Genomic DNA, 27,970 nt, shown 5'->3' with positions numbered 1-27,970 from the left:
ATTTAAATATATATATATATATGTTTTTTTTTTTTTTTTTGGCGGTACGTGGGCCTCTCACTGTTGTGGCCTCTCCTGTTGCGGAGCACAGGCTCCAGACGCGCAGGCTCAGCGGCCATGGCTCACATGCCCAGCCGCTCCGCGGCATGTGGGATCCTCCCGGACCGGGGCACGAACCCGCATCTCCTGCATCGGCAGGCGGACTCTCAACCACTGCACCACCAGGGAAGCCCCTAACCATATATTTTTAAGCAGAAAAAAGGTCCTTTAGTTTTCCTTCTTATAGCATCATTGGCACAAGAACAGAACATTTCTGGTTTAGAAATGATGTTCAGTTTCTACAAAAATGAAGATGTACTTTGTATTAACTTAAAAGTCTAAAAAGCACAGGATACATTTTCAGACCAATTTTACTTTTACCCACGTATGGTAATATGTGCAACGTTAGAATGTACTTAGGTAATGTGTAAATCAAATGAAAAATCCAGAAGCAGCTGGTCCTGAATTACAGCACACACTAGAAATTTTGAGAAAGGAGAACACATATTAACAAAAAGAACACCAGCAAGCTTACACTCAAGTTTATATGCTGAGTATTTTTAAAGGGTTTAAAAAGCATAATCAGCATACAGCTTTTTCTCACTTAACAGATGCATTTCTATTTGCTTGCATACAGCAAAGGGTAAAAACTTGAATCAACTTACTTATGATTTCAGAAATGTACTCCATGGAATTTACTTCACTGCTCCTACCACTGATTCTTCAAATAAGCAAAGTACAGAGGGTCTCATCCCCTGAAACTGCTTTTAAACTAGCACTTTACATTGAAAAATAAGTAGAAACCTAGCAATTCCTGGTACAGTGCCTGGACTTAGCCTCATTTAATATAAGAATTGGATGTACAACAAAAAATTTATCATTTTCTTTATCCTTGGAGGACAGGGAAGGAATAAGGAGAGGTGGGGACATGGCTGCAGTATTTAAGAGCTGAATAGAACAATGCATCTTTCACAATGCTGAGAACTCCACAAAGAAGAATCACCATGAATCTCATCAATTTTTTTAGTTCATGCTGGATTAGGAATTTAGATGCCCCTCTTTGTGTATCAATTAATTCAAACTTCTCCCAAAATTAATACTACAAGATAAACTCTAACTGCAATAGGTATTTCCTAAGTAGGAGACCAAACACCAAAGGGAATCCCTTCTTCCAACATCTTTTGGTATGTTACGATTTCACCAAAGAGGAAATCTAACACTTAAATATGAAATCTCTTGGCCAAGTAAGAAACTACAGCTATTATGGGTATTACCCTACATAGCCATTATTTGTATTACATATTAAATTAAACCCAGCGTTAAATATGCTTGCATAATTATGCTGTGAATGATGATAGCAGTGATGACGCTAGTGAAAAAGCATCATCTTTACCCCAAGAAGAGTAGGATGAAAAAAATGTGAAAACAAGGAGAAAGCAGACAAAGAGTTGGGCATTTTCTGATCTGAAAAGAACATTTTAAACATAGAAATACAAAAAGAAAAGTATTCCCTTATTTCCCCTGTGTGGAAATGTGAAACATTTATTTTAGATATCAGACAAGAACAGAGCGAAGTAATCCAATTTTACTGCAGCAGTATAAAAATCATCCTTTCACCACAGTGTAAGATTTAAGTTAATCTGCACAAGGGTACACATTATATAAAATGTAGTAAGATTACTGCTGCCCTGCCAAGTACTTCCAGTCCCTACCCAGGTCCTACTGCAAGACTGGTGGTCCCAATAGTTTCATGGAAGCAAATCATTAAAAAAAATAATAATAAAGCAATTAAAAAGACAAATCAAAATGCCTCAGTGACCATATATCCAACTCAAACTTTATCTATTTAAATGTTACATTTGCTTCCCACTAATAAATCTTTATTTCACTCAAACTTGAACAATAAATCTTCCATACTGAAGTATCTTCCTTGCCTAACTAATTCAAAGGAAAAAACCAAAATGATTAGTAAAGAAAAATGTAGGGATTAACACACCCTCGTTTTAAATATTTTTAAGGTTTAAAAATTGTTTAAAGTTTTAAATTTCTAGTAAGAAAACATTATCTGAATGAATATCCTAATGGCAAACCACTGTAAAATGTTTCAGCTGCATTTGGAGCAGAGGGGTAGGGATTATCTTCAAAGCACCCCAGCTTTCTTCATGAGAAGATCAGAGGTACACTGGTTTGTATTATTGCGACATCCATTAGGTGATCTAAGTTGCTTTTTCTTCAGCAGGGGCTTTATTTGTCAGAAGGGCATTATGCTTGACCTCCAAATTTGGCCGACAATTTACTGATGAGATTCATAACCTTTGGGTTGCTCTGATATTTTGACATATTTGCCGGGTTCTGAGCCACATCCTGGAAGGCCACCATAACTTCTGGATCCTGCAAAGAAAGGTGTGTCTGTGTATATATATATGTGTATACATATATATATGTTTAGTATGAAAAAAATGTTCTATGGGTCATCAATTTTGTTATCCTAAATCCTATCTCTTTATTCAGACCTTCAAATTTGTCATGGCTAAGTCAACTCAGGTTTGGACAAGTCCCTGAAGCGTAAACATTATTAATGTGTACCTCCAACTCCAACTCAATGATGTCACTTCAGACAATGAAAAAAAAGATATACAATTTTGATACAAAGAAAAGGACAACAGGATATAATTACCAACTATTACAGAGTATTTCCCTATAAACCACTTTTAAAAACTTAAGCTCATTCTGAAAAAAAGAACATGAATGTCACAACTGCATAATAAGCTATTTGGTAATTCAGCTCAATAAAATATGGCCAACAGAGTAACCTTAACCTGTCTCCACATAGAATTATGAAAGAAATGCCTCAGTGATATAAAGTCCAACTTTGTTCTTCCAAGTCTTACCTGCATGGCTGCAAGAACCTCTGGATCACTAAGAATTTCATTGAGCCCAGGCATTCCTGCCATTCCAGGCATGCCCCCTCCCATTCCAGGCATTCCTCCAGGAAAATTACCAGGCATTCCGCCAGGAAAGCCACCTACAAGAATAAATGAAAGATCTGTACCAAGCATATTCCCAAGCAGTCTGAGTACACTATTTCCTCCTGATTAAAATAACACATGTGCATGCACAAAGAACAAGTGTGCTACTAGACACAAAGTAGTCTGAACATTCTAACTGGATGTAACAAGACATAATTTTTAACATTAATTATTTAAAAATAAGGCTGTAAATATGTTTTTCCTAGTAACAAAACTTTAAAAAGAAAACTAGTCTTACCTCAGAGAGAAAACTAACAGTCCCTTGGAATTATAAAATTAAAAAGTCTCCTAAGTCACCTTGTATCTTATCTTCTCATTCTTTAATATTATTTGTCTGTTTCAATTTAAAGTTAATTCATAAGAGTTTAGTTTTTTTTTTCCCCAAAAAACTATATTCCCCTAAGCTAACTGCTTCCTTCAAGAACTACCTGAAATGCTTGTTATAAAAAGCTGTGGATTTTTGGGAGTCCCCTGGTGGTCCAGTGGTTAGGATTTAGTGCTTTTCACTGCCGCGAGCCAGGTTCAATCCCTGGTCAGGGAACTGAGATTCTGCAAGCTGCAGGACTCAGCCAAAATTTAAAAAAAAAAAAAAAAAAAAAGCTGTGGATCTTAATCTCCACCCTGACTGCCTCAAATTTTCTGAAAGTAAAACTGAAAATCTGCATTTTTAACAAGCAGTCCTGGTGTCTCTTTTTTACACTGAAAACAATGCTCTAGTAAAAAAGATTTAATTCTCCCAGTATATTTTTAGATTACAGACCCAAACTTTTCTACTCAGTTTTTCACTACCATAAACCTTTATGTCCACTGGAGATATCCTAAAATCACAATTAACACCAACATAGGGACATCCTAAAAAGAAATACAGGTAACATTAATCTACAGATCAAGGGTCATTACAAATAAAGCTATCATAAAGAAGAAACACCTATAACACAGTGATTTCCATCTGTCTCAACAATACAAACGTGCCCATAAATAACTAACAATCACAGATAAGGAGATCTAATCGGGGGCCTGAAAACAACTTCTAGCTTCTTATGCTACTGCTGACTTTTTAAAACTACTTTCTACAAAAATTACTGACCCAAGGCAACAAAAGTTAGCCAGTCTGCTTGTCAAATCCATATAATAAAACCCACAAAACAAAAAATTATCTCTAGTACTAGTCCACATTAGTGGTCATTTTCTAAAACAAAGGTACCTGATATAAGATATTATCTAATAAACAGAAAGTAAGCTATGAGCTAAAATTTATTTTCTTGCTTTTTCTCCAAGTCATCCCCAATGTATGTTCCTTCCTTTTTTTTTTTTTTTTAGTTGCTTGCACATGACCTTTCAGATTAGAGGCTACCCTTCCTAGCCTCTGACCATGTGGTAAATTCTAAGCAAGGGAAGCATAAGTGGTGTGCAGCTGCCTCTATAAATCTTTACAAGAAAGCTAGTTGCAGCTGCTGATCCCCCATTACAATTACAAACTTAAAAAAAAAAAAAACCTCTCTTCTCTTTACGTATATTTCACACTGCCTCATTAAGGAAGCATTCTCTGAGTGCCTTTTTAACAGCTCTTCTACCTGTATCCTATAGGCCTCTGCTATCATTCAAGGCTTTGCCTCACTAGTAATTTCTGATCACTTGACATTTGCAAGAAAGGGAAGAATGTGTTGATATATTAATTCTACACTGGATGCAGAACTTTTTGTGCTTAATGATTCCATGCTTTTACCTAGTATCCTCATGAATATCAATGTATAATAGAACAAAATTCCATTACAGCCATTTAGGAATACTCTAATTAATACATCATAATAAATTCTTATAGTCTTTTAATAAAATACAATGCTCAGACCTCAGTAAATTTTATCTATTTTTAAAAAGTATACTACTCAAAATATGAGGAAAATAATATACTGTATTTCCACTAACAAAATTTTTAACAAGAATGAAACTTTATAGAGGCTGACATTCTAAAGACTCAGTGTTCCAGGGACTAATGGTACAAAATACAATATACATACCTGAGCCTCCAAATCAGAATATTACCCAATTATTTACAATATTAAGAGTTTTAATTTTTCTTTCAAAATACCTGGAAAAGAGCCATACTGAGCTCCTGATTGTCGTCTGGCTTCTTCCTCCTTTAATACAAACAGGAAATAAATTATATAATAAGAAGGGGGAAGTCTGCTGTCCACGCCTACCTTATCCATGCAAAACCATGAAAAAAATTGTAAAATAAGCTAGTTAGAGGACTTACAAGTTTTGACAAGTTTCAAATGGCAATGCTGGACTAAAGGAGACACCCCATCTCCCAAAAAACAATTTTCAACTGGATTCTCAATGGGTATTACTTTTGGTAATGATTTCAAGTAATATTTTTGATTTGTAACTAAAACTAAAAAATAACTAGAGTCAATTTTAAATAGCTACGAATCCACTATTAAAACGGAAGTAATCATAAAACTTAAAATATCAGGGCTTGCATCCTAAAGAAAGCAAATAATACTGCCAAGTTTTAAATTAATTACTTGATCAGGAAAAAGTCTTGATTTTAGGAGAACACAAACAAGGATATAAATTGGTGCTATACAAACTCACTTGAGAATTTGAAGACTAAGCAATGAAGGGAAGGAAAACTTCCTTTAAGTAGTATCACTATCCTACAGAACTGCAGCCAGCTCTTTTTATTTAACAAGAGCCAGAAATTAGAATGATATCCAAAAAAGTCTCATCTACTATATTTTGCTTTAATGGTTTAAGTATAGAAACCTTACCCTCTGGGCTCTCTCATGTTCTTCCCGAGCCTTCTTGACTCTTTCTATTCTTTCTTTGATCTCTCGCTCTTCACGTTTTCGCTCATACTTTCTCCGATGTTCAGCAATTTTCTGGGCCTAGGGAAGTAACAGCCACAGAAAAATGTCTTCTCTGAAAGCTGAATAAGGTCAGCACAAATCAATGGTTTTGTTAAAGAATTACTTTTCTTTGTGGAGAGATTTAATTCAACACATAGTTGTGAAAAATGGGTTAGATTTACCCTACAGAAAAAGACCTAACTCAGGCTTTAACAAGTCCACTGTGAAACAAAGAAAAGAGGCTGGGATTTGAAGATAGAGAAAAGTGTTAAAAATTTCAAACAATTACCTAGTGCAAGGATGACAAACAGATGTCAAATTGCATGACAATTTTTGCCTGATACCTGCCATGGGAAGGCAGAGACTGGGAACACACATACCAGTTACTTCCCACAGTCTAACTATACTGAAGTTTTCCTCATCAATAAAATGAGAGGGCAGGGAGAAGTATGTTAGTCTTAACTATAACAATCAAGAGAAAATATGTACCAGGCACTAGTACATAGTCCATGCCAAACATTTGGAGTCTAGTATTTATTCACAGAATAATATAAACGTAAGAGATTCATATTCAACCATTATTTTAGCTTGTTTATGATTATTTTTTAAAAACCTTGTGTCCTAGAATATCTCATCCGATAACCTTGCTGAGTTAGCCCTGTTACAAAAAGAAAGAAAATCAAATCATCTGATAGATTAAATTCAATAAAACGTCCACCATCTTAAAGCCTCCGATAGTAAATTCTTGAACTTCCCACAAAGCTGAAAGATTTACCATGTAAACGCACTAAGTTGTTTTAACTAACAATTTTAGATAGAAATAAGAACCAGACTCAATCTTGGGCTGCATTTTATAAATTTTCTATTTGTTCTTTTGCTGTAAACTTGATGCCCCTTTTCCATTTCTAACCTTCTGGTTATAATTTTGCAGGGTTGCAAACAAAATAACATAGCTTGCTGTAATACTGCATGAGAAATTAAAGCATGAAAACCCAATGAGATTTCCTGAGTTCAACACAAATTTAAGTGATTACAGATTATAACTTCCAAAGATTGTTTCTTTGCATCTGTTTTGCAGTTAATTTACTGCTAGGGAGTTAAGTACTAGAGCCATTAGTAATGACTTTTCCCTTCTCTACTTTACCATACCCTTGGTTGAACTTCTTTCAGCATTGCACTAGCATCTTCATCATAATCCAGCTTACAGGCAAGGGCAAGATCATGGGCAGCTTCTTCCCAATGGCCCAAAAGTCTGAAACAGATTTTAAGTAATTTTTGGAGCCTTTTACACATATTCACTTATGTAGCATGGTGTCTTACTTCCTTATTATAAAAAAGGACTGTTACAGAAAAGGTTTAGATATTCAACTACAAAATTTCATGAACCAATTCAATTAGTATGTTCCACTCCATAAAAATTTAGTTTAAATTTCCTCTATGGTAACTGTGAAGCTGTTCTACTAAAAAATGTTTAAAAGCTTTTAAAAATTTGTTTTAATTCACAGTATTATGATGTTTTAAAAAATTATATAGAGCCACAACTTTCAACTCATTAAAAACAGGGTTAACATGATGCGTATTCAGCATGCTACCTTCTATATGGGATAGAAAACAACATGTGTGCACATATTATTTAAAAAGGAGAGATGGGGGCTTCCCTGGTGGCACAGTGGTTGACAGTCTGCCTGCCGATGCAGGGGACGCGGGTTCGTGCCCCGCTCAGGGAAGATCCCACATGCCGTGGGGAGTGGCTAGGCCCGTGAGCCATGGTCGCTGAGCCTGCGCATCCAGAGCCTGTGCTCCGCAACGGGAGAGGTCACAACAGTGAGAGGCCCACGTACCGCAAAAAAATAAATAAATAAAAAGGAGAGATGGGATGGATCAGAAACTAAAGGCTGATGGAGATAGGTAAATATGGAGTAGAGGAGATAGCAATGGAAATGAGACTTCTCTGGTTATACCTATTAACTCAGTTTTAAACATGCAAATGTTTTACAAACTCAAGTAAGAAAATTAAATCAGAAAGGACAGAAATAAAGCAAGCCCAAACCCTGAATACAAACAAATAAAAAGAGGCTAATTATTTATCACATTGACAACATAAACCATACAGGAAAAATTAATTCAAGTAATTTTTAAACCAGTATTCTGACTGTATATCTAAGTGAGATATATCCTAGGGATAAGAAAGAACTGCAAAATAAACTTTACTTAAAGGGTATATTATTTTTAATGCATGATTCTAGGAGAATACTGTCTAAAATACAAAATGGAAAACATTTAATGTTGAATTTTAGTTGAGAATATCGGTATAAACTCAAAATTTCTGAATTTCTTTCTCTAAAATCATTATTTTTAAAGGTTTTTTCTGACTGTTAATTGAAATGACAATGACGATATCCTGGAAACAATAAACATACCTAGTGGCCAAATTTCAGTTTCCACAAAATAATCCCCACTAAAACAAACCAAGATTTTCTGGAGAAATGGTCTATTCCAAGCTGTTTGTTTTTTAATGGCTTTCTTTGATGTTATATAGTGTATTTTTTAAATTTATTTTTTATTTATTTACTTTTTTGGCTGCATTGGGTCTTAGTTGTGGCACGTGGGATCTTACTTCCCTGACCAGGGATCGAACCTGCGTCCCCTGCATTGGAATGCAGATTCTTTACCACTGGACCACCAGGGAAGTCCCTGGTCTATTCCAAGCTAAAGTACAAGGTGAGTTCTTATACCAGAAGGCCAAGAAATGCTCAAAGACTAATGGGGTCGATCTCAAGACAATCAACAGCAATGCATGACCTTTCATATACCCAGAGAGCATTAATATAAATTTTCCAATCTTTTACCTGTACCTTTGACATCTGTCTTCATAATCACTAGAGCTACTTTTTGAGTCACCTAATACAGATGGTCCCAAGCATATTCATGTTCATTTCCATCCACACTTGAAGCACAGTACCTTTTCAATCCATGTAAAATGTAAATAGCACAGGACATTTCATCCCAAACCACAAAGACTCATCTGTATATTAAGTTTTGCTTCCAGGTTTGATGACTGATCTGGGTTAAATTCACCTCTTTATTTTCCCCCTTATCTGACTCTTCAAGTGACCTAACAGTGATCGAAGTAGTCTGAAGCTAGTATATTCCTTTTTCCATAATATATTGGCTGTTTAATGTTAAGTTACGAAGTCTGAAAATAACAGAAAGTTTGTAAGACACTGATATAAAGCCACTCTCTTTTCTTGGCGATAACTGAGAAAAATCCTTACCTTACATTTGGCTATATGTGGCCAAAAACTGTTAACACTGGTATTCACTGAATGGAAGCAGTGAAAAGAATTTTTATTTTCTTACTTGTTCCTTATGACATTCTCTCAATTCTACATATTGAGCATGCATTACATTAAAATTAAATCCTTAGGCCATTTTTAAAATATTTTTTTTGATGTGGACCATTTTTAAAGTCTTTATTGAGTTTGTTACAATACTGCTTCTGTTTTATGTTTTGGTTTTTTGGCTGTGAGGCATGTGGGATCTTAGCTCCCCAACCGGGAATCGAACCCACACCCCCTGCATTAGAAGGCGAAGTGTCTTAACCACTGGGCCGCCAGGGAAATCCCGCCATTTTTTTTTTAAAATAAGGTATATTAAAACATCAGATTTAAACTTAAAGAGCTCTGAAAATAACTAAGTCTCATTATTTACCTGTGTGCTTTCCCTCGCCACTTGTATGGCTGAGCAGAATCAGGATTTATTTCAATAGCTCTGTCACAGTCTCGGATGGCAGCATTTGGCTTCTGTAATTTGATGAAGACACTAAAAAATAAGTATGATATTAAAAAGTATTCATTTCAAACAGTAACTTTTTGGGGGTTGCCACAGAAGCAATTCTATCTAAACAAATAAGCAGAAATCAGTTTTTATTTAGAATTCTCACCTCGCTCTCTTGGCATAAAGAATGGCCAAACGAGGATTTAGCTTGATGGCATCTGTGAACAAGTCAATGGCTTTCTGTAGTTCACCTAAAGTGAAACAAAAGTTTATTGAGAAATAGTGGATAAAAAATATTAATAAAAACTGTTGGTCTCTTTAATTAGCCTTTCACATTTCCCTTTTAGCCTAGTAAGACTAGTTTCTAAATTAACATACAAAACTGGCTCTTTAAAGCAAAATCTTTACCATACCTATACTGTAAATCACTCAAGACAGACAATTTTGGGGAACATAACCCCCCTAAAAAATATTAGAATACCACATTCTTGGTAGGACTCATTGGCTTTTAAATTTAGATAAAATCAAAGGATAAGTCAATTTTATTCTATTAATTACATTTTCTTGTATCCATTAAGTTAAAAGGACAGGGCTTCCCTGGTGGCGCAGTGGTTAAGAACCCGCCCGCCAATGCAGGGGACATGGGTTCGAGCCCTGGTCCAGGAAGATCCCACATGCCGCGGAGCAACTAAGCCCATGCACCACAGCTACTGATCCTGCACTCTAGAGCCCACGAGCCACAACTACTGAGCCCACGTGCCACAACTACTGACGCCCACGCACCTAGAGCCCATGCTCTGCAACAAGAGAAGCCACTGCCATGAGAAGCCGGCGCACTGCAACGAAAAGTAGCCCCCGCTCACCGCAACTAGAGAAAGCCCGCGCACAGCAACGAAGACCCAGCCAAAAGTTAATTAATTTTTATTAATATATTAATTAATTAATGCAGCCAAAAATTAATTTTTAAGTTGTTTCTATGATAAAAAAGCAAGAACTGTAGAAAAAGAGATGTGGAGCAGTGAGGGTGGCAATGTCCAATCTGATTCCAAGATCTGAGAAGCTGTTTAATGCCCAACATATATCCACTGCTTACTAGAAAATAAACATGGTTATTAAAGGATGAAATTAAATATATTTTCTTTCCATTTGTATTATTTTTTTCAAACAATCACTAACTTGTTAGGACATAGATACTTACTAAATTGTTTGAACCTAACTACATTATAAACTAAACTCTTATGTATTTCTTTTGGCCTAGGAGTGCTGTGAAAAAAGTGAAAATGGTGAGGACACTATAAACAGAGCAAGTTTGGGCAACTCTGCCCCAATGCAAAGCTATCATCATTAGCTACCTGGACTACAAAAATTTCTTCCCTCCCTCTGTGGAGTCATGAAAATGCACCTTAGATTTGCTGCAGCGAGCACAACTGCTGGAGAACGCCGCCTTCTAGGCTCAAGGCTATATTCCATAAGCTGCTCCCAGCTAATGACTGAATACAGGAAGGATACCCAGGTAGGCCCATTCTTGTGAGATGTGCAACTCCTCTAATGGGCAACCTTGGCTTGCCTAGACTTTTAGAAACACACACACCGTTGAAGACTTTTCCTACACAACCTTCCATCTCTCCTACAGAGGGTAAGACCTACATGATAGCCTCACTGTCTTCCCAGACTCCTCCAGTTCTCCCTGCTCCCCCACCTTGCCTCACAGGTATTTTCCTAATATACCTCTGCCACACCAACTCATGTCTTGGCTTCTACTTCTCCAATGAACATACCCTTAATTTGCCCCTAAAATCTGATCTACACAGAGTAGCAAGAATAATCCTTTTCAAAAGTAAATTCTCACTATGAAATCCTCCTAGTCAAAAAACCCTCAATGGCTTTGCATAATCAAGGATAAAATCCTAAATCCTTAGCATGATCTACTAAGTTCTTTAGTGAGCTGTCAATCATCTGTCCTCCTCACCACCTTCCCACCATCCATCTCCCACCCCCCAAGCACTTCTCTGACCTCAACTCTACCACTGTTATCCCTTCGCTCAGCACACTCCAGATAGTCTGGCCTTTCTGCTATTCCTTGAACACGTAATTGCCCCCAATGCTCTCCCAATTAACCTCTGTATTTGTTCTCCCCTATGTCCCCAAAAGCGCTTCTTTACACGGCTTGCTCCCTGCACTTCATCAGGTGCTTTCCTGACCACCTTATATAAAATATAGCTTCCATCATTGACTATCCCTTTACTCAGCTCTATTTTTCTTCATAGCACTAATTACCACCTAACTTTATATTATAAATTTGTTTATTTTTGTTCTCCCAAAATATAAAGCCTACGAAGTAAAGAACTTGGTCTGCTTTGTTTCCCGCTGTATATCCAGCATCTGGAACATGGTAAGCCTTCAATAAATACTTGTCGAATAAATATATTAAACTAAAAAGCCTAACAGAAATACCTCTAATAATGTGACAGCTGGAAACACTAAGGTCTTAATAAGAAAAGTACCAGTACCTTAATATTAGTACCAGGTACTATTCTAGGCATATTATATACACATTTACTCATTTATTCCTTATGACTCTATTAGGTAGGTATTATTATCCATATTTTACAAGGGAGGGAACAAAAACAGAGGCAGAGAGAGTAACTTCTCCAAGTTTACGTAGCTAGTAAGCCCCAGAGCTGGGATTCAAACCCAGGAACTTGGGCTCCTTAAACCCAGGGTTTAACTATATTCCTGTCTCTCCGACCCCAGGTGGGGCCTGAACCTACAATCCCTAGCTTATAATACTAGTGTTTTATCCCTGTAACATACACCATGAAATTGTACCTATTCTAAAATTAGAACTAGGCTATATTTACACATCAACATAGCTTGGAAAAAAATAAGGAAAAACAAAAATGTGATTTATTAGGTGGTGGCTGCTTCATTTTCACTTTGTTAAATATTGCTTAGACAATATATAAGTAAGTTTTAAAAAATACAATATGCCAAAATAAGTGACAAAAATAATGAGTTGATAGTATGGCACAGTAAGATCCTGGGCAAGTCAAAACCCCTCTAAGCCCTCAGATTATTCACTGATCTGTAAAATGGGACTAGTATGAGGTTTTAATGAAATAATGCACATTAAAATATAATAAAGCTGGCAGAAATGTAGAAGGCACAATTATATGTTAGGTAAATAGAAATCTTAGGTGGTAGGGAAATTAAGAAAAGATTAGTGTGGAAAAGGAATGGTCAGGAAGAGAAGTGGCTGGGATGAATTGATGGGTACAACTTAAAAGTTGAAATAGGTGAAGAAGAGCTTTACAGAGAAGCACAAGTAAAGAAACATTCTAGGAAAGTGAGGTCTGGCTGGAATGGAAGGTTAATACTCAAAAAGAATAAGGCTGGGAAGGGAAAATACAGGATCTGACTCTAGCGGGTCCAATGCTATGATGAGCTTCAAAATGTATGCAAAAGTTAGTCACAGGTTACAAGCAAAGGAGTGTGCACCAATAAAAACAAGTTCTAAATAAGAATGATCTAGGGGCAGTGAATAGAAAGCAATGAAGTAGAGACATGTCAGGTAGACAAACTATTAAGGTAACTGCAATAGTATAAACATATAAGACATGTCAGGTAGACAAACTATTAAGGTAACTGCAATAGTATAAACATATAAGGACTTAAGCTAAGAAGGTGGTGGGATTACAATGAAAAGGAACCTGAACAGCAATCGATACTGAACTCATTCTAAAATAAAACTTTAGTCATCTTCTAAGTCTAAGGATGAAGTACAAATGCACAACAGCATCATACAATAGCATCTATTCAATGATGGCATTGTGACACACTACACCACACAGCTATAAAGGGGTTTGCACAGTACCCAAGTTAATAAATAATTTGTTCTTATAAATTTTAACTAATTAAACATAATACTTAATACTACCAGCACTTTCCCACTCTGATAGGATTTTCTGAAGGGGTTCTAACATGCAGAAACTAGAACAAGAGTGTTGTATTGAAGGACAATATTTGTCAAGGGTGTTACAATGTAAAAAGTCGAGGATCATCGATCTAACACCATTTTGGGGGAAAACCTTTCAGCTTTTATTATTACTTTTTTTTCAGGTTTTCCCATCAGGCTTTTATTATAAAGAAGGTTCCAAAGCCTCCTGTCAGTGGAGAAACACTAGACTATAGTCAGGAAAGTACAGTCTTTGAGTTATAATCAGGATCTGTACACGCCCTGAGGGAAGATAATTGATACCTGAGTGATTTCAGCCTATTAACGGGAAAGGGGTGAGTGGAGGACAGGATGCTTTCTTCTCCAGTACCATATACTCAATAAATTTAAGTTCCCTTCCAGTTTCCCACCATTAACAGTTACTGCAGCAGAGAAGTAGAGAAGAGAATATCCAGACTACTATAGGAAATGTAGCAAAGAGAAAAAAAAAAAAAATCACTCACCATCATTTAGGGCATCAATGGCAGCCACTTTTTTATCATTTGCCTGATCCATCATCTCCTCAGTTATCTATGGGGAAATTGAATATCAACTAAGTAGTAGAAGAAAAGCAAAGGGAAGGAGGAAACAATTTGGACTTTCTTAGGGATGTGGTAGTCACAACCCCCATTTCCACTCATTTTTCTCTGGTCTCAAGGGAACAAAGAGGAGAATTATAATAAAGGATTAGTAAGAAATCCTACAGGATACATTTTAATCTTTCATACTAAATAATAAATTTCATTCCCTATACTCTGCCCTAGACATGACTTTTGCTTCCCTCCATCCCGATCCGAGCAGGTTTTTCTGCCCTAGTTTTTACCAAATTCTTTCTAGTTATTCACAAGTATAGGCACAGCTTATTTTATTGCACTTGGCAGACAGCACAAATTTTACAAATTGAAGGTTTCTGGCAATGCTGTGAGTCTACTGGAGCCATTTTTCCAACAACATTTGCTTACTTTGTGTCATTTTGGCAACTCTTCCAGTATTTCAAATTTTTTCATTATTGTATTTGCTATGGTGATCTGTGATGTTACTACTATGACTTGCTGAAGGCTCAGATGGTTAGCATTTTTTAGCAATAAAGTATTTTTAAATTAAGGTATGTACATTGTTTTTTAAACATAATGCTATTGTACACTTTAATAGACTACAACATAGTGTAAACATAACTCCTACATGCACTGGGAAACCAAAAAATTTGTGTGACTCACCTTATTGTGGTGGTCTAGAACCTAACTCACAAAGAGATCTTGGAGGTATACCTGTACTAAAACCCAGTCTCCCCACAAGTGGAAAAGCTAGTTCCTAAGAGGCTTGAATCTTAGAAATGTCTCATTCTTTTGGTCCTATGAACATCTATTGAGCACCTATACTAGATAGAACAAACACCGTACAAGATGCTGACAGTACAATGATCATTAATAACGAAAACGTACAGCAAACCTCCTACAAGAAGCGATTTCTTTAACAATCAAAAATCCACTCTATCACCATCACTGTAAAATATTACTAAAGGTGCTGGCTAATCATTAAGAAAATGATTTGATACGTTTAAAAACTGGAAGGAAAATACCAGCTGTCTTTATACACATACCTAGAAAATCTAATAGAACTGACAAGCTATTAGATCTACTATGACAATTCAGTAAAGTTCTCTTTACTGAAGAGAACAACAAGAGAATACAAGAGCAACATAAAAAACAAACCCAGAGTTCTTCCACATCAGCAACAATTATAAAATATAATAGAACAAGATACCATTCTAAGAGCACACAAGACTTTCATGGGAGGGAGCAGGGGAAAAGATAAAATTTTATTAAAGGACACAGATATATACCATGCTCATGAAAAAATTATCAACTGTATCAATCTACCCCCAAGTTACTCAATAAATTCAAAGCATTTCAAACAAAAATCCCTACAAGTTTTGGACAAACTAAAACTTTTTAAAAGAATAAAGGAAAACACACTTTCCACATAGTAAGACATCCTACAGAGCCAGGATAATTTGCAAAAAGACGACCTCAGTTTATGGCAATATGATGCACATGATACTCTGAACAAGTCTAAAACACACCTTTTATCAATAAAAGCCATCTTTGGCCTAAGAATGTAGAAATCCTCAAACAGCAAAATAAAGTGAAGGTTTGAAATCCAGCCAGGTGCCAAGTGCTCCATCTGCTATCACCCTTGTGGAAGGTGTCAAGCTGGGTGACCTTGCAATTCTGTTTTTGAAGACAGTGCAGGACACATGAAACAAAGTCTAGATTCAGGTGAAACAAATGTATGTTGTCTAATCAGACATCCTCCAAAACAAATCTGGAACCCCAAATGCCTATACTTGCAGGCATAATGGTATATCAAAAATAAACCTGTCCCAAAGAGGGAAACCTATATAGAGAGAAGAAAAAGAAATCTCCCCTGAAAATTCATAACCACAAGCCAGCCTTTGCACTGGAATTCACATTACTTCTGTAGTTAAATAAGCAATGAAAAAACCATGCTGAGAATCTGAAGTGATCCTTGAGCTGGTCGCACCAACTCAGCGTCTTGATTGAAGCAAACATCTCTCTCTTTGGAGGAACACACCTTCTACTCAGGCCTCAAAACCTTTCCACAGGTAAAGTTTACAAGAACTCATGGTCAACACACACACGCGTGCATGCGCACGCACACACACAAACTACAGTAAACAAAGTACCTCAATGAGCAAGAGTCAGGAAAAATAACAGGAGAATAAGACCAGCAAAACAGTCCGATAAAGAATTTAATGTGTTTAAGAAAATAAATGCAAGTTCTGAAAATGAGTAAGGAGCAAGAGACTTAAAAATAACCAAGTGGTCTTTAAAAAGAATCAAAGAGAAAGTATCAAAATGAAAAACAAGTATTCAAATTCAAACATCAATGGAACAGCTGATTAGACAAAGAAAGCATACATAATTCGTCAGTGATAAAGAGATGGAACTTAATAATGAAAGTCTGTATCTAACTACGGCTCCAGAATGAGAGTAGAGAGAATGGGAAAGAAGCCATTTTTGAAAGAGATACTAGCTGAAAATATTCCAGAGCTAAAAAAAGCTAACCCTAGGATTTACGATGCCCAGTAAATCCCAAGTAGGATAAATAAAAAGTATTATAAACCTAGACACACCGAGATGAATGGCACCATCAATAAATAGAACATGATTAATTTTTTTAACAAATATTGACAAAGTATTTATGTTCGTTATGGAGAAAAAGTTAAATTATTTAAAGACATTAAAAAAGACCTAAAAATAAAACAGACATCACATTCATGGATAATCTCAACAATGAGGAGATGTAGCTCCTCCATTTGTTAATTTAGGTTTAATGCAATTCTAATGGAGGGGGGATAACAATCTGATTCTAAAATTTATATGGATGAACAAAGGGCCAATAGCAACCAAAATTACTCCTAAAGGTTTGGGGGTCCTTGCCCTACAAGATAACAGACTTAATCTAAAGCTAAATACAACAATGTTTCATTAGTGCATGGAAAAAAATTAGACAAGTAGAACAAGAAAACACCAAAACAGACCCACACATATACAGAAACCGTGTATTTTGGCATTGGTGAGGAAAAGGATTTTTCAATTATGGTGTTGATGGTTAAAGGTGAAAGGCAAACATAAAATTTTCAGAAGGAAAAAACCAATATATTACAGCAATTATAACCTTAAGGTAATAAAGCATATAAAAGAACTTTCAATTTAACTATATTAGAAGATTTTGTATGGGGGGAGGGATAAATCAGGAACTTGGGATTAACATACACACACTACTGTATATAAAATAGATATCCAGCAAGGACCTACTGTACAGCACAGGGAACACTACTCAATATTCTGTAATAACCTATATGGGAAATATTCTAAAAAAGAATTAATAGATGTATATGTATAACTGAATTACTTTGCTGTACACCTGAAACTAACAACATTGTAAATCAACTATATTCCAATAAAATTAAAATATTTAAGAAAAGACTTTGTATACTAAGACAATGTAAAGAAAGTGAAGAGAAACCACAAACTAGTAGAAAAAAATGTGGAGCACACAGACGACAAATTGTTGGCATCAACTGTTAGCAGAATATAAACTGAACTTAAAAATCAGCAAGAAAGAGATGAACCAGTAAAAAAAAAAAGGGAAAAGTCAGAATAAGACTTCACAAGCACCTGTGAATAACAAATAAACATGAGAATATGTCAACTTTATTAGAAATCAGGAAAATGCAAACTTACAAGCCACAAGGACGTATCATTTCACACAGTAAGGTTGGCAAAGATGAATTATGACAATATCAAGAACTGGTGAGAATATGGACCAATCTTTTAAACTGCAATTAGTATATTACAATGTTTCTCAAGCTTTGTTTCATTATCAACCCCCAAAGAGCCTTTTTAGGCAATTTTTTCTTACTTCTCACCTCCTCCATTTTAATATTGCAGATATAGTGCATATATGTGAATGTGCTACGACCTTTGGAGTACCACTAACCATTGTAACACCTAAGTTTTCTTCAAGCCCCCCTCCCAAGAACCGATTTTCACCACCTTGAGGGCAATATCTTTTGTTGGGACAAAACCATTTTGGAAAACTGGCGATAGATATCCCATTAACAGGCAATTCCACTTGTAGAAATAAATGTTAGATGAACCCTATGGTCTCAAAAGCAGTCGAACCAGATGCAAACTGAAATAGGTAAACAGAATACAAGTATTTCAGAGATCGTTAGAGACTACGATTAAAAATAAAGGGAATTTTCACAAATATTTTAAAGAATAAAATGCTTTCCTAGATGCCTTAAGTCAGAGAAAGATTCAACTTGCGCTTTTCCTAGAAGAGAGATGTCATAAAATTATTACAGTAGGTAGGCTTTCACATTCCTGGCAGGAAGCAGAAAATAAGCCATTGAACTTACCTCTACATTTTCATCTCCCATTTCTTGAGGGGCATCAGTGTCTGGTTCAATCACACCTTCATTGTCAATTTCTGTTGAAGTTAAGAAAATGAAAATAAGACCTGGGCTATCCAATATAGTAGCCACTAGCCACATGAGGCTATTAAAAATTAATTAACCTTGGCTAGTGCAACTGATGAACTGAACATTTTACTCTAGATTAATTTAAATATTTTACTTTGTTAATTTTATTTAAACTGGTACACTGTAAAATATTTCCCTGTTAAACACAATCTTATTGTTTTGGTAAAATTATATTTCATTTTAATAGTCACATAATGCAAGGTATTTATTATCATATTGTAGTAGGTACTCTGGCAAGTGCATAGTTTCTATTCCTATTACATATTACACAGACATACTAATTTAGTCAGTGTCAACAAACTGATTCAGTTGAAATATTGTGTTCTACACACCAATATACTATAATGTTTTTTTAAAAAATATTTTATGCAGATAGCACAAGTTATAGTGAAACTGTGATGTAAGTCATGATAAAATATTTAATTTTACCATTTTCTGCCTTTGAAAACATAGTATGGATAAATTTTAAACTAAAAGTATACTACTCGTACAGAACTGACCCCCAAAGATAGCACTACAAAGAGCTATGCTGCAAACTTCATGATGGACAACTGTATAAACAAAACAAAGTAACTGTTATATATCAAAAATTTTTTAAACAATAAACATTAGGAGGCATTTTTAGCAAAGAGTAAATGTGATAAAAGCAGTTTCCTCTCAACTGTCAAAAAAGAATGAAATTAAAATTGGCTACCTGAAATCAGAATTAACATCCAACAATAAATTTTTAATCAATTTTTAACAGGAACTGAGCTTGTAACTTTTTCTAATTATAAAACAGCTTGATTCCTGCACAAAATGCTTTTAGATGGTGTTAATTTTTAAAAAAATATTAGTCATGGTAATTGTTAGAAAATTGTAAGACTAAAAAAATTTTACAAAAAGTAAAAGATCTGATTAAGTCCCCAAACAACAAACCCTTTCTAACATACCAAAGATCAACGGACTCAAAATTTGAAAATCTGAAAAATGAGTATTTTTTTTAAACTTTTAGATAGGTTCTGTGAATTAAGAGACTGCCCAATTAATAACTGGGGTATACATTTATAGTCTCAAAGGACCTCCAAATTTATGAAGAAATTTGTCAGTTTTCAGTCTAAAAAAACCAAACCAAACAAACAAATAAAACCCCAAGCCCATGGCATAGACATCAATTCTTCTAAACTGAACCAGTTTTATTAACACAGATGCAGGTACTAAAGGAAAATAATTTTTTGGTACTGGATTCATTTATTGGAAAACTTTTACATATGTCTAGAAAAACCTGGGTATCTGACCCAACTTATTCAAATACAAATTTCATGAAGTCTGAATACTGATCAAGTATTTCCATTAAAAAGGTAACATCTGCATTGAGATACGCTATAAATACTCTGGATTTGAAGACCTAGTATGAAAAAAGGAAAACAGCTCATTAATAATTTTCCCATATTGATTACATGCTGAAATGGTACCATTTTACATATTGTTTAAAATATATTATTTGAATTAATTTCAACTGCTTTAAATTTTTAAAACGTGGTTACTAGAAAATTTTAAATTTCATATGTAGCTCACGTTATACTTCTATTAGATAGCACTAATTTAGTCAATTTAGTAAAAATCAACACAGGACCATATCATGAGATTATCAAATACAAACTAACTACCATCTCCTCACCTAGATCACTCTCCTCACTTGATGGTTCGTCTGTCTTTATGTTTTCCTCCGCCTTCCTACTATCTGTTTTTTCTTCCTAGCAAAAGGAAGGCAAACAATGCTATCAGCATTTAATATCACACCCAACATATATGCTATTAATTTATACCAATTTATGTATAAACTATTCAGATACGCTGTATTTCAGTTGTTGATGCTCTTTCTTGTTTTGTTTTGGTAAACTAGCTTTTGTTTTCTATTTTTATTTCTCTTTTTAAATTAAAGGGACTTCCCTGGTGGCACAGTGGTTAAGAATCCGCCTGCCAATGCTGGGGACACAGGTTCGATCCCTGGTCCAGGAAAACCCCACATGCAGTGGAGCAACTAAGCCCATGCGCCACAACTACTGAGCCTGTGCTCTAGAGCCCATGCACTGCAACTACTGAGCCCACGTGCTACAACACTGAAGCCTGCGTGCTGTAGGGCCCACATGCTGCAACTGAGTCCAAGCGCCTAGAGCCCATGCTCCGCAACAAAGAGAAGCCACTGCAATGAGAAGCCCACGCACCGCAACGAAGAGTAGCCTCCGCTCGCCACAATAAGAGAAAGCCCGCGCATAGCAACGAAGACCCAACGGAGCCAAAAAAATAAATAAATAAAAATAAATTAATTAATTAAGTATAGGTCCAGTCCCTCATCCAAACCATTTAGAAAATGAGTTTTAGAATTTTTAAAATTTTGGATTTTAGGAAGCTAATAAAGTGGACATACCACATATTATGTAACACCCTTAACAGGCACTGTAGTCCACAACTCTCCATAATCAAACACATACTACTTTCGCAAAATAAAAATTTTTTAGCAGAGATATAAGTTAATACAATTTTGTCTTCACACAAGTATCACATGGCAAAATATCTTACCTACGGCTCAGAATCTACCAAACTCTGACAATTGACTCACCAAAAAAAGAATTACTACTTCTGAAGCTTTTACTTAACTTCTCTCATTTCACTGTTCAAAGATAAGCTAAATAATAAAACAGCAAATTTTCTTATCAATTTAAGATAGCTAGTCAGAAGACGCTGAGGAAAAAAACCTTTTAGACATGAAGGCAGAAAATAGGAGAAAAAGGAATTCCAAAGGGAGCATTCTTTTTTTAAAAAATTAATTAATTAATTAATTTATTTATTTTCGGCTGCATTAGGTCTTCTTTGTTGCTGTGCACGGGCTTTCTCTAGTTGTGGCGCGAGCAGGGGCTACTCTTTGTCGTGGTGCACAGGCTTCTCATTGCGGTGGTTTCTCTTGTTGCAGAGCTCGGGCTCTAGGTGCATGGGCTTCAGTAGTTGTGGCACACAGGCTCAGTAGTTGTGGCTCGCGGGCTTAGTTGTTCCACAACATGTGGGATCTTCCCAGACCAGGGCTTGAACCAGTGTCCCCTGCATTCACAGGCGGGTTCTCAACCACTGTACCACCAGGGAAGTCCCAAGGGAGCATTAAGAGTACATCTTCCCCCATCCCCATCTCTAAACTTTAGATACCAGCAACCTCCTCCTGTTTGTACACACCTTTTTGGCAAATACGCTAAAGCAACTCCATGAACCACACTCAGAAATATTCCTCAGGTGGTAGGGCAGAAAAGAAAATTCAGAGTAACTATTTTGGGCTGTTTTTTCATTTACTTTCCAAATATTAATAAAGTACCTACAAAAACACTATGCTACGTGCTAAAAAACAACCAACCAAAAATGATGAATGGGAATTCCCTGGCAGTCCAGTAGTTAGAACTCAGCACTTTCACTGCTGTGGGCCCAGGTTCAATCCCTGGTCAGGGAACTAAGATCCCACAAGCAGCGCTGAGTGGCTAAAAAAAATAATAAATAAAGATGAAGACTACAAATGCACACAGACACAGAGCTTACCACTTACAGGTCACGCATATAACATATATCCAGCATTTATTCTCACTTACTCTATACAACATAGTGAACATTCAACCCCACATTCTCAGTGTTAAATCAGATTATAGAGATTTGATGTCCAAATAGAAATTTTACGAAGATGTTACTTCCAAGTGATTTCTCGGGGAAATCAGGAATGGCAATTTGAGGGCAGAAGGTGACAAACATCCCTAAGAAACCTTATTGTACTTTATCACTAAACATACAAATGAAATTCATAGCTTACCTTGGTATTTTCTTCCAATTTAGTTTTATGAGTAGCAGGTGGTATTTTACCCCCCATGCTTGAGAAAGATGAAAGAAAAGATATTTGTTTAGAAAACTAAAATTCAGTAAGCCAAGAAACATTTATTTATGCTGAGAAAAAGGTTACATATTTAAATAGTTACCTTTTCAAACCTTTAAGGGTAAATTCATTTGAATGCTTCAGTATTGTAAGTTTCTTTCAGCTTAAAAATTTATTTACTTTTAGGATACTGGTTAATAAAAATCTAACCCTTTCCTTGTCTCAATAAGTCTAGTAAACTTAATTATACAGCTTCTCTGCCCATTCCCAGAGAAAAAGGAAAAGAGGTAGAGAAACATGCAATGACAAAATCATTTGTACAAATTGTTAGAGTTCAGTAGATATACTCGAATCCAAAACTTTGAATTTTTGAATCAAAAGTTTGACATTTAGTAAGAATAGCTCAATTAAATTCAAATAGGCAGTTTATAAAATAACCATACGAAGTCACAGTGCAATGATTCAAAACATTTGTTTCCTCTGACTAGTACCTACAAGGGTTCTTCTTGGTTATATTCATATGCCCCTCACACTGAAGATTTTCTCCTTATCACCTCTAAACTTCACCCATTAGAATTTCTTCTTGGCCTTGCAAGCCCTTCTTTCCCAAATACTCCAGGCCAACGAAGTGAGTTATACATAAATAACTTAAAAATAAGGAAAAAATAAGACCATGAAGAGTTAGTGTTATATGCTCCTTCTAAGCATAAGGGCTACATGCAACAGTCCAGTGATTAAAAAATTCAGTGGATTAAGAGCACTCCAAAATAGTGAGAGCTGGAGATCACAAAGACTTAACATGTGCCTTAAAAAAAAAAAAAGAGGCCATTAACTTTTATGTAAAACAAAGATATGTTAACTTGGAAAACAGAAAGGAACCTAGTCCAAAACACGTGTAAGCGTCGATTCTTTATAACTTAGAGTTATCAGAGCCATGCTTACATTAATTTCAGTTGGGTGGGATTTCTGGACATAAGGTATGAGTATACTGGATTTAAATAGATATTGGTTTTCCAAAGTTCTTTTACCAACTTACACATCTATTACCAGTGTATGAGAATTCATCTGTTCCACACTTAGCTACTGTCCATCTTTTAAATTTTTAGCATTTTTAACAGGTGTGTAGTGGTATCTTATTGTAACAGGTGTGTAGTGGTATCTCTTTTCATACATTTACTGGCCATTTTAAAAACCTTTTTCGTAAAGTTCACCTCTTGTCCAGCCTTCTATTAGGTTGTCTATCATGTTTGTAGGTGTTCTTTGTATATTCCGCATATGCACATTCTGTCAGTTTTACAAGTTGCAAATGTCTTCTCCCACCCTGTGGCTTGCCTATTCACTCAATAGTATCTTTTGATAAGGCCAACATGAAGTATAAATGCAAAGGAACAAATGTAATGAGAAACAAAATTTGCAATTTCTTGTATGTACCATTCAATTAAGAAAAATGTGTACCTTTCCCATTCTGTTTAATGTGACAGTAACAAAAAAAATCTTCAGTCACTCAGTACCTTTGATAAGGAAAAATGGCTCCTGTGTGCCAATCATTAAATCATTACACAATCCAAAACATCTAACTAGCAATTCAGCAAAGTGAAATGGTTTAATCATAGGGAACAAGCATACAAACAGGACAAAATTCTTTAAAATTCTATTCTACCGAAAAACTTTTCGAAAGAGCACAGTAATCAAATACCAGTTCTTTGCAGTTAAATTTTAATGAAGGCACCAGACTTCCTAAACTGTGTTTTTCCTAAGTTTCAAAATGCAGCATCCAAGAATGTATTTAGAGTGACATCCAAACACAGTCCTAACAGTGTAATTTATGTTAAAACTTTGGGAGGTGATAGTCCTGCCAACTAATGTGTTAAACTAAATCTAATCCTAAGGAAATATCAGACAAACCCACATTGAGGGAAATTCTACAAAATAACTGACCCATAATACTCAAAATTGCCAAGGTCATGAAAATCAGTGAAAGACTGAAGAATTATTTCAGAACGAAGAGACATGAGTACGAAGTGTAACATGTAATTCTCAAGATTAGATACTATTAATGTATCAGTATCAGTTTCCTGAGTTGATGGCTGTACTGCAGAGGACTGTCCTTGTTTGCAGAAAACACACCCTAAATGGTGTTGGGGACACAGTGTTGGAAATAGTTCAGGAAAAAATTTCCTTGTACTATACTTGCATTTTGTTTGCAAGCTAGAAACTGTTTCCAAAAAATTAAAAAATTTAAAACTTGGGAGGAAAACCCAAGAGGGTTTATTCATAAACTAGATTTAGAGTTTCTCACATTCCAAATTCTAGTTAACTATTGGAAGGTAGCACCAATTTATAGGTACAGAAGTTTCATTTTATGCTTCCAAGATTTAAAACAAGATAGTTCTCCGCCAAAAATGGCAAACTGGACTTTGCCAATATAGGCATTTATGTGGGACCACACAAGACTTCAGTCATAATTCTCTTAATTTGGTAACATTAAACCTACTCTGTGCTTTATTTACTTACACACATGTACAAAACACTGGGTGCTATATTCACTGAGGGTACAAATGCATCCTGTTCATTTCATTTAAAATATCTGCTGAAGGGCTTCCCTGGTGGCGCAGTAGTTGAGAGTCCACCTGCCGATGCAGGGGACACGGGTTCATGCCCCGGTCCAGGAAGATCCCACATGCCGCGGAGCGGCTGGGCCCATGGGCCATGGCCGCTGAGCCTGCGCGTCTGGAGCCTGTGCTCCGCAACGGGAGAGGCCACAACAGTGAGAGGCCCACGTACCACACAAAAAAAAAACAACAAAAAAACCCAAATCTGCTGAAAAGCCATGTGCCATGCATGCACTGTGCTGGAGACTAGAATACAAAGATTCTCCCTTTGATCTTAAATTGCCATAAAATAAAAGGATAAAAGTAACTGCAAGATACAAAGTAGACCGAGTTGTGATATAGGAGCAAATAGCATCAGAAAATACTTCTCCCCCTAGAAAAACAAAAATATTCCAAAACATTATTTCTTGGAAAGAATGTAGTCTCCCTGATTCCCACTGACTATTGGGCCAAAATTTTTTTCTTCATATTTCTCTTGTTCAATTTATTAAACTTATATATTCTTAAAACCAAATAAAATTTTAAGCTATAAACAATAGTAGAAATTATGGCAAATAAGCAAATGGACTGTTCTTCAATGTCTAAGCCTGGATATCCATGACTAATTTAGTATGGACTAAAGGAAAACCTGAGATGGTTTCTACTTGAGGAACCCTAAAAGTAGGATTAGGTTTAGGAATATTACTGGACCTAGAAGTCTCCACATTCAACCCTATCTCCTATAACTTTGGACTGCTTTAAGACGACTGATACCAAGACAGAAAAGAGAGTAACTGATACACTTCAGAGACTACAATACTTGACAGAATTTTCAGACCATAAATCGGAATTCTCTACACAGCCACAATCACTCCAGCACAAGTTACAACACTGCTCTCGGATGCGTGTTAACTTTTTCCTCAGTGTCCTCTACCTCTCTAGGAGTGGAACATAACATTGCATCAACGCAATATACCGCTCACTCTTGGTGCCAGATATTTCTTCCTGCAGTATAGGTCCGCTTTACCTGGAATTTTAAGAACTTATTAATTGTAGGCTCTTTTCTCCAATGAGTAAGTTTAAGAGGAGGACAAAAGCATACAAATATCTTAAGTGACATTTTTGGATCAAGTTACTCAACAGAGAAAATGACTAAAATCTAGACCTCAATTCCTAGTCCTAAAAATTTTTCTGTTAAAAAGCACAATTTGCAAAACGCTATTAACTGTTAACAACTGTTATTAAGCTACTACAGTAACTAATTGTAAGTGTTCTCAGAATTTTACATAAATTAACATGAGCAAAAACCTTACAGTAGCTAGAAACCTGGTGGGGGAAAAAAGGACTGAGAAACTTCCTAGAGGAAAAAAATTACTATCCCACCACAGACAACGTTGATAGATCTGAACTTAAGTTTCTTCGTTAGAACAAGCTCACTGGAAGAAATATTCTTTCAAATGTTGGCTAATCGTTGGTTCATCTTCCCCTATAAAAATGTTACTAAAATAAACAAATCAACGTTTAGGGTAGTACCTTTTACAAGTCATATTGTTTTACACTATTTATCCCTCTTTACTCGCTATTTATCACCGTGAGATGCAATTTGTATGTCATCTCTTTTAAATTCCTCACCAGGAGTACTGACTCTAAAGAATCATCTCGGGGAAGAGTTCCCTTTCTCCCTTAAGTTCCCCTTCAATACGAAGAATACTAATCTCTATTACATGCTAAATACCAAGATGAATTTCTGTACTTATCCATCTGTATCCCTAAATAGATTGTACTTAAACTGTTTCCTAGCTAGCACCTGGCACAATGCCTGTCCAATTAATTTCACGCTCGTAGCGCCGTACTCTGGAGTTAAAGATAACAAGAATAGATCGTGTTAACATGTGGGTCCTTGAAAAATCAGTTTTTTAAAAGTGTTTGGCGTGATGGCACTGCCACTACGGAGGTACAATAAGCGATTCCCAAAATAATTCTACGCACTTAGAATCGCTGTAATTGTAAAAGTAATCAAACACAGTTACCACTTTTATTGTAACTTATTAAATAACTTACACACCACACCACTTTTTAAAGGCACAGTGCGTAAAGGAGCTGCTTCGTGTCACTGCGACCTCAGCAGGACACCAGAGATTTCAAGAAAAACAACTCCATGAGAAAGCTAAGTCTTGCCGCTTTCACCCCTCCCCCTCACGGCTACAGTGCCCTGCTGCCCGCAACCATCTGCATCTCCGTATTTCGCCGAAAACACACCCCTGGCGACCTCAGAGCGGAGGAAACCCAGCTCTGCCTTTTCCTTCCCTGCCTCTGAACCATCTAAGCTTCCCGATCCTCCACGAGCCCCTCGACGTCGCCGCCAGGGAGCGAGACTCGCCGCCGAGCTCCAGGTTCCTCCGCCCCGCGCCAGCTCGGGCCCAGCTCCCCCTCCCGCCGTCCCTGTTCCCTCCCCCATCGGCCCTCAGGCCCAGGTCTCACCTCTCCACCCACTCCTTCAGGAAGCGCATTTCCTCGGTGTGCAGAACGCTTGGGTCCTGCTTGCACATTTTCACAAAGGCTCGAAGCTCGCTCACTTTGCGGGGGTCCATGGTCCGGAGGCGGCGGGAGGCAGCAGTAGGCGGCGGGCGCGGCAGAGGCTGCAGCCCGATCCCAAGCCCGGGCTAGCTCAGCGTGACCGCGTAAAGGGGGCGGCTGCTGAGAGGCAGAACAGACTAGAACCTCCCCG

At 36.4% G+C, this 27,970-nt stretch overlaps 1 protein-coding gene across 1 annotated transcript; it reads right to left on the bottom strand.

Moving 5' to 3' along the window:
- Positions 1-576: 576 nt before the first annotated feature.
- Positions 577-27,970, bottom strand: ST13 (ST13 Hsp70 interacting protein). The gene is made up of 12 exons (XM_060164594.1): positions 27,724-27,970; positions 22,592-22,649; positions 20,426-20,501; positions 18,643-18,713; positions 14,156-14,222; positions 9,864-9,948; positions 9,632-9,742; positions 7,070-7,172; positions 5,843-5,959; positions 5,158-5,206; positions 2,931-3,064; positions 577-2,430 (listed from the first exon to the last, which is right to left on the bottom strand). The coding sequence occupies exons 1-12, from the start codon at positions 27,831-27,833 to the stop codon at positions 2,302-2,304; spliced, it is 1,110 nt and encodes a 369-aa protein (XP_060020577.1). The 5' UTR covers positions 27,834-27,970; the 3' UTR covers positions 577-2,301.

Source organism: Lagenorhynchus albirostris, chromosome 11 (assembly GCF_949774975.1).
Source record: "Lagenorhynchus albirostris chromosome 11, mLagAlb1.1, whole genome shotgun sequence".
Classification (NCBI taxonomy): domain Eukaryota; kingdom Metazoa; phylum Chordata; class Mammalia; order Artiodactyla; family Delphinidae; genus Lagenorhynchus; species Lagenorhynchus albirostris.
Note: the sequence above shows the minus strand (reverse complement) of the source record. Positions and strands in the feature narration are given on the sequence as shown.

Excerpts from the sequence above, each read along its gene's own strand:
- ST13 (XM_060164594.1), bottom strand. The coding sequence starts at position 27,833 with ATGGACCCCCGCAAAGTGAGCGAGCTTCGAGCCTTTGTGAAAATGTGC. Across the intron at positions 20,502-22,591 it reads AATTGGAAGAAAATACCAAG|GAAGAAAAAACAGATAGTAG; the intron begins GTAAGCTATGAA and ends TCCTTTTGCTAG. Across the intron at positions 14,223-18,642 it reads TGGGAGATGAAAATGTAGAG|ATAACTGAGGAGATGATGGA; the intron begins GTAAGTTCAATG and ends ATTTCCCCATAG.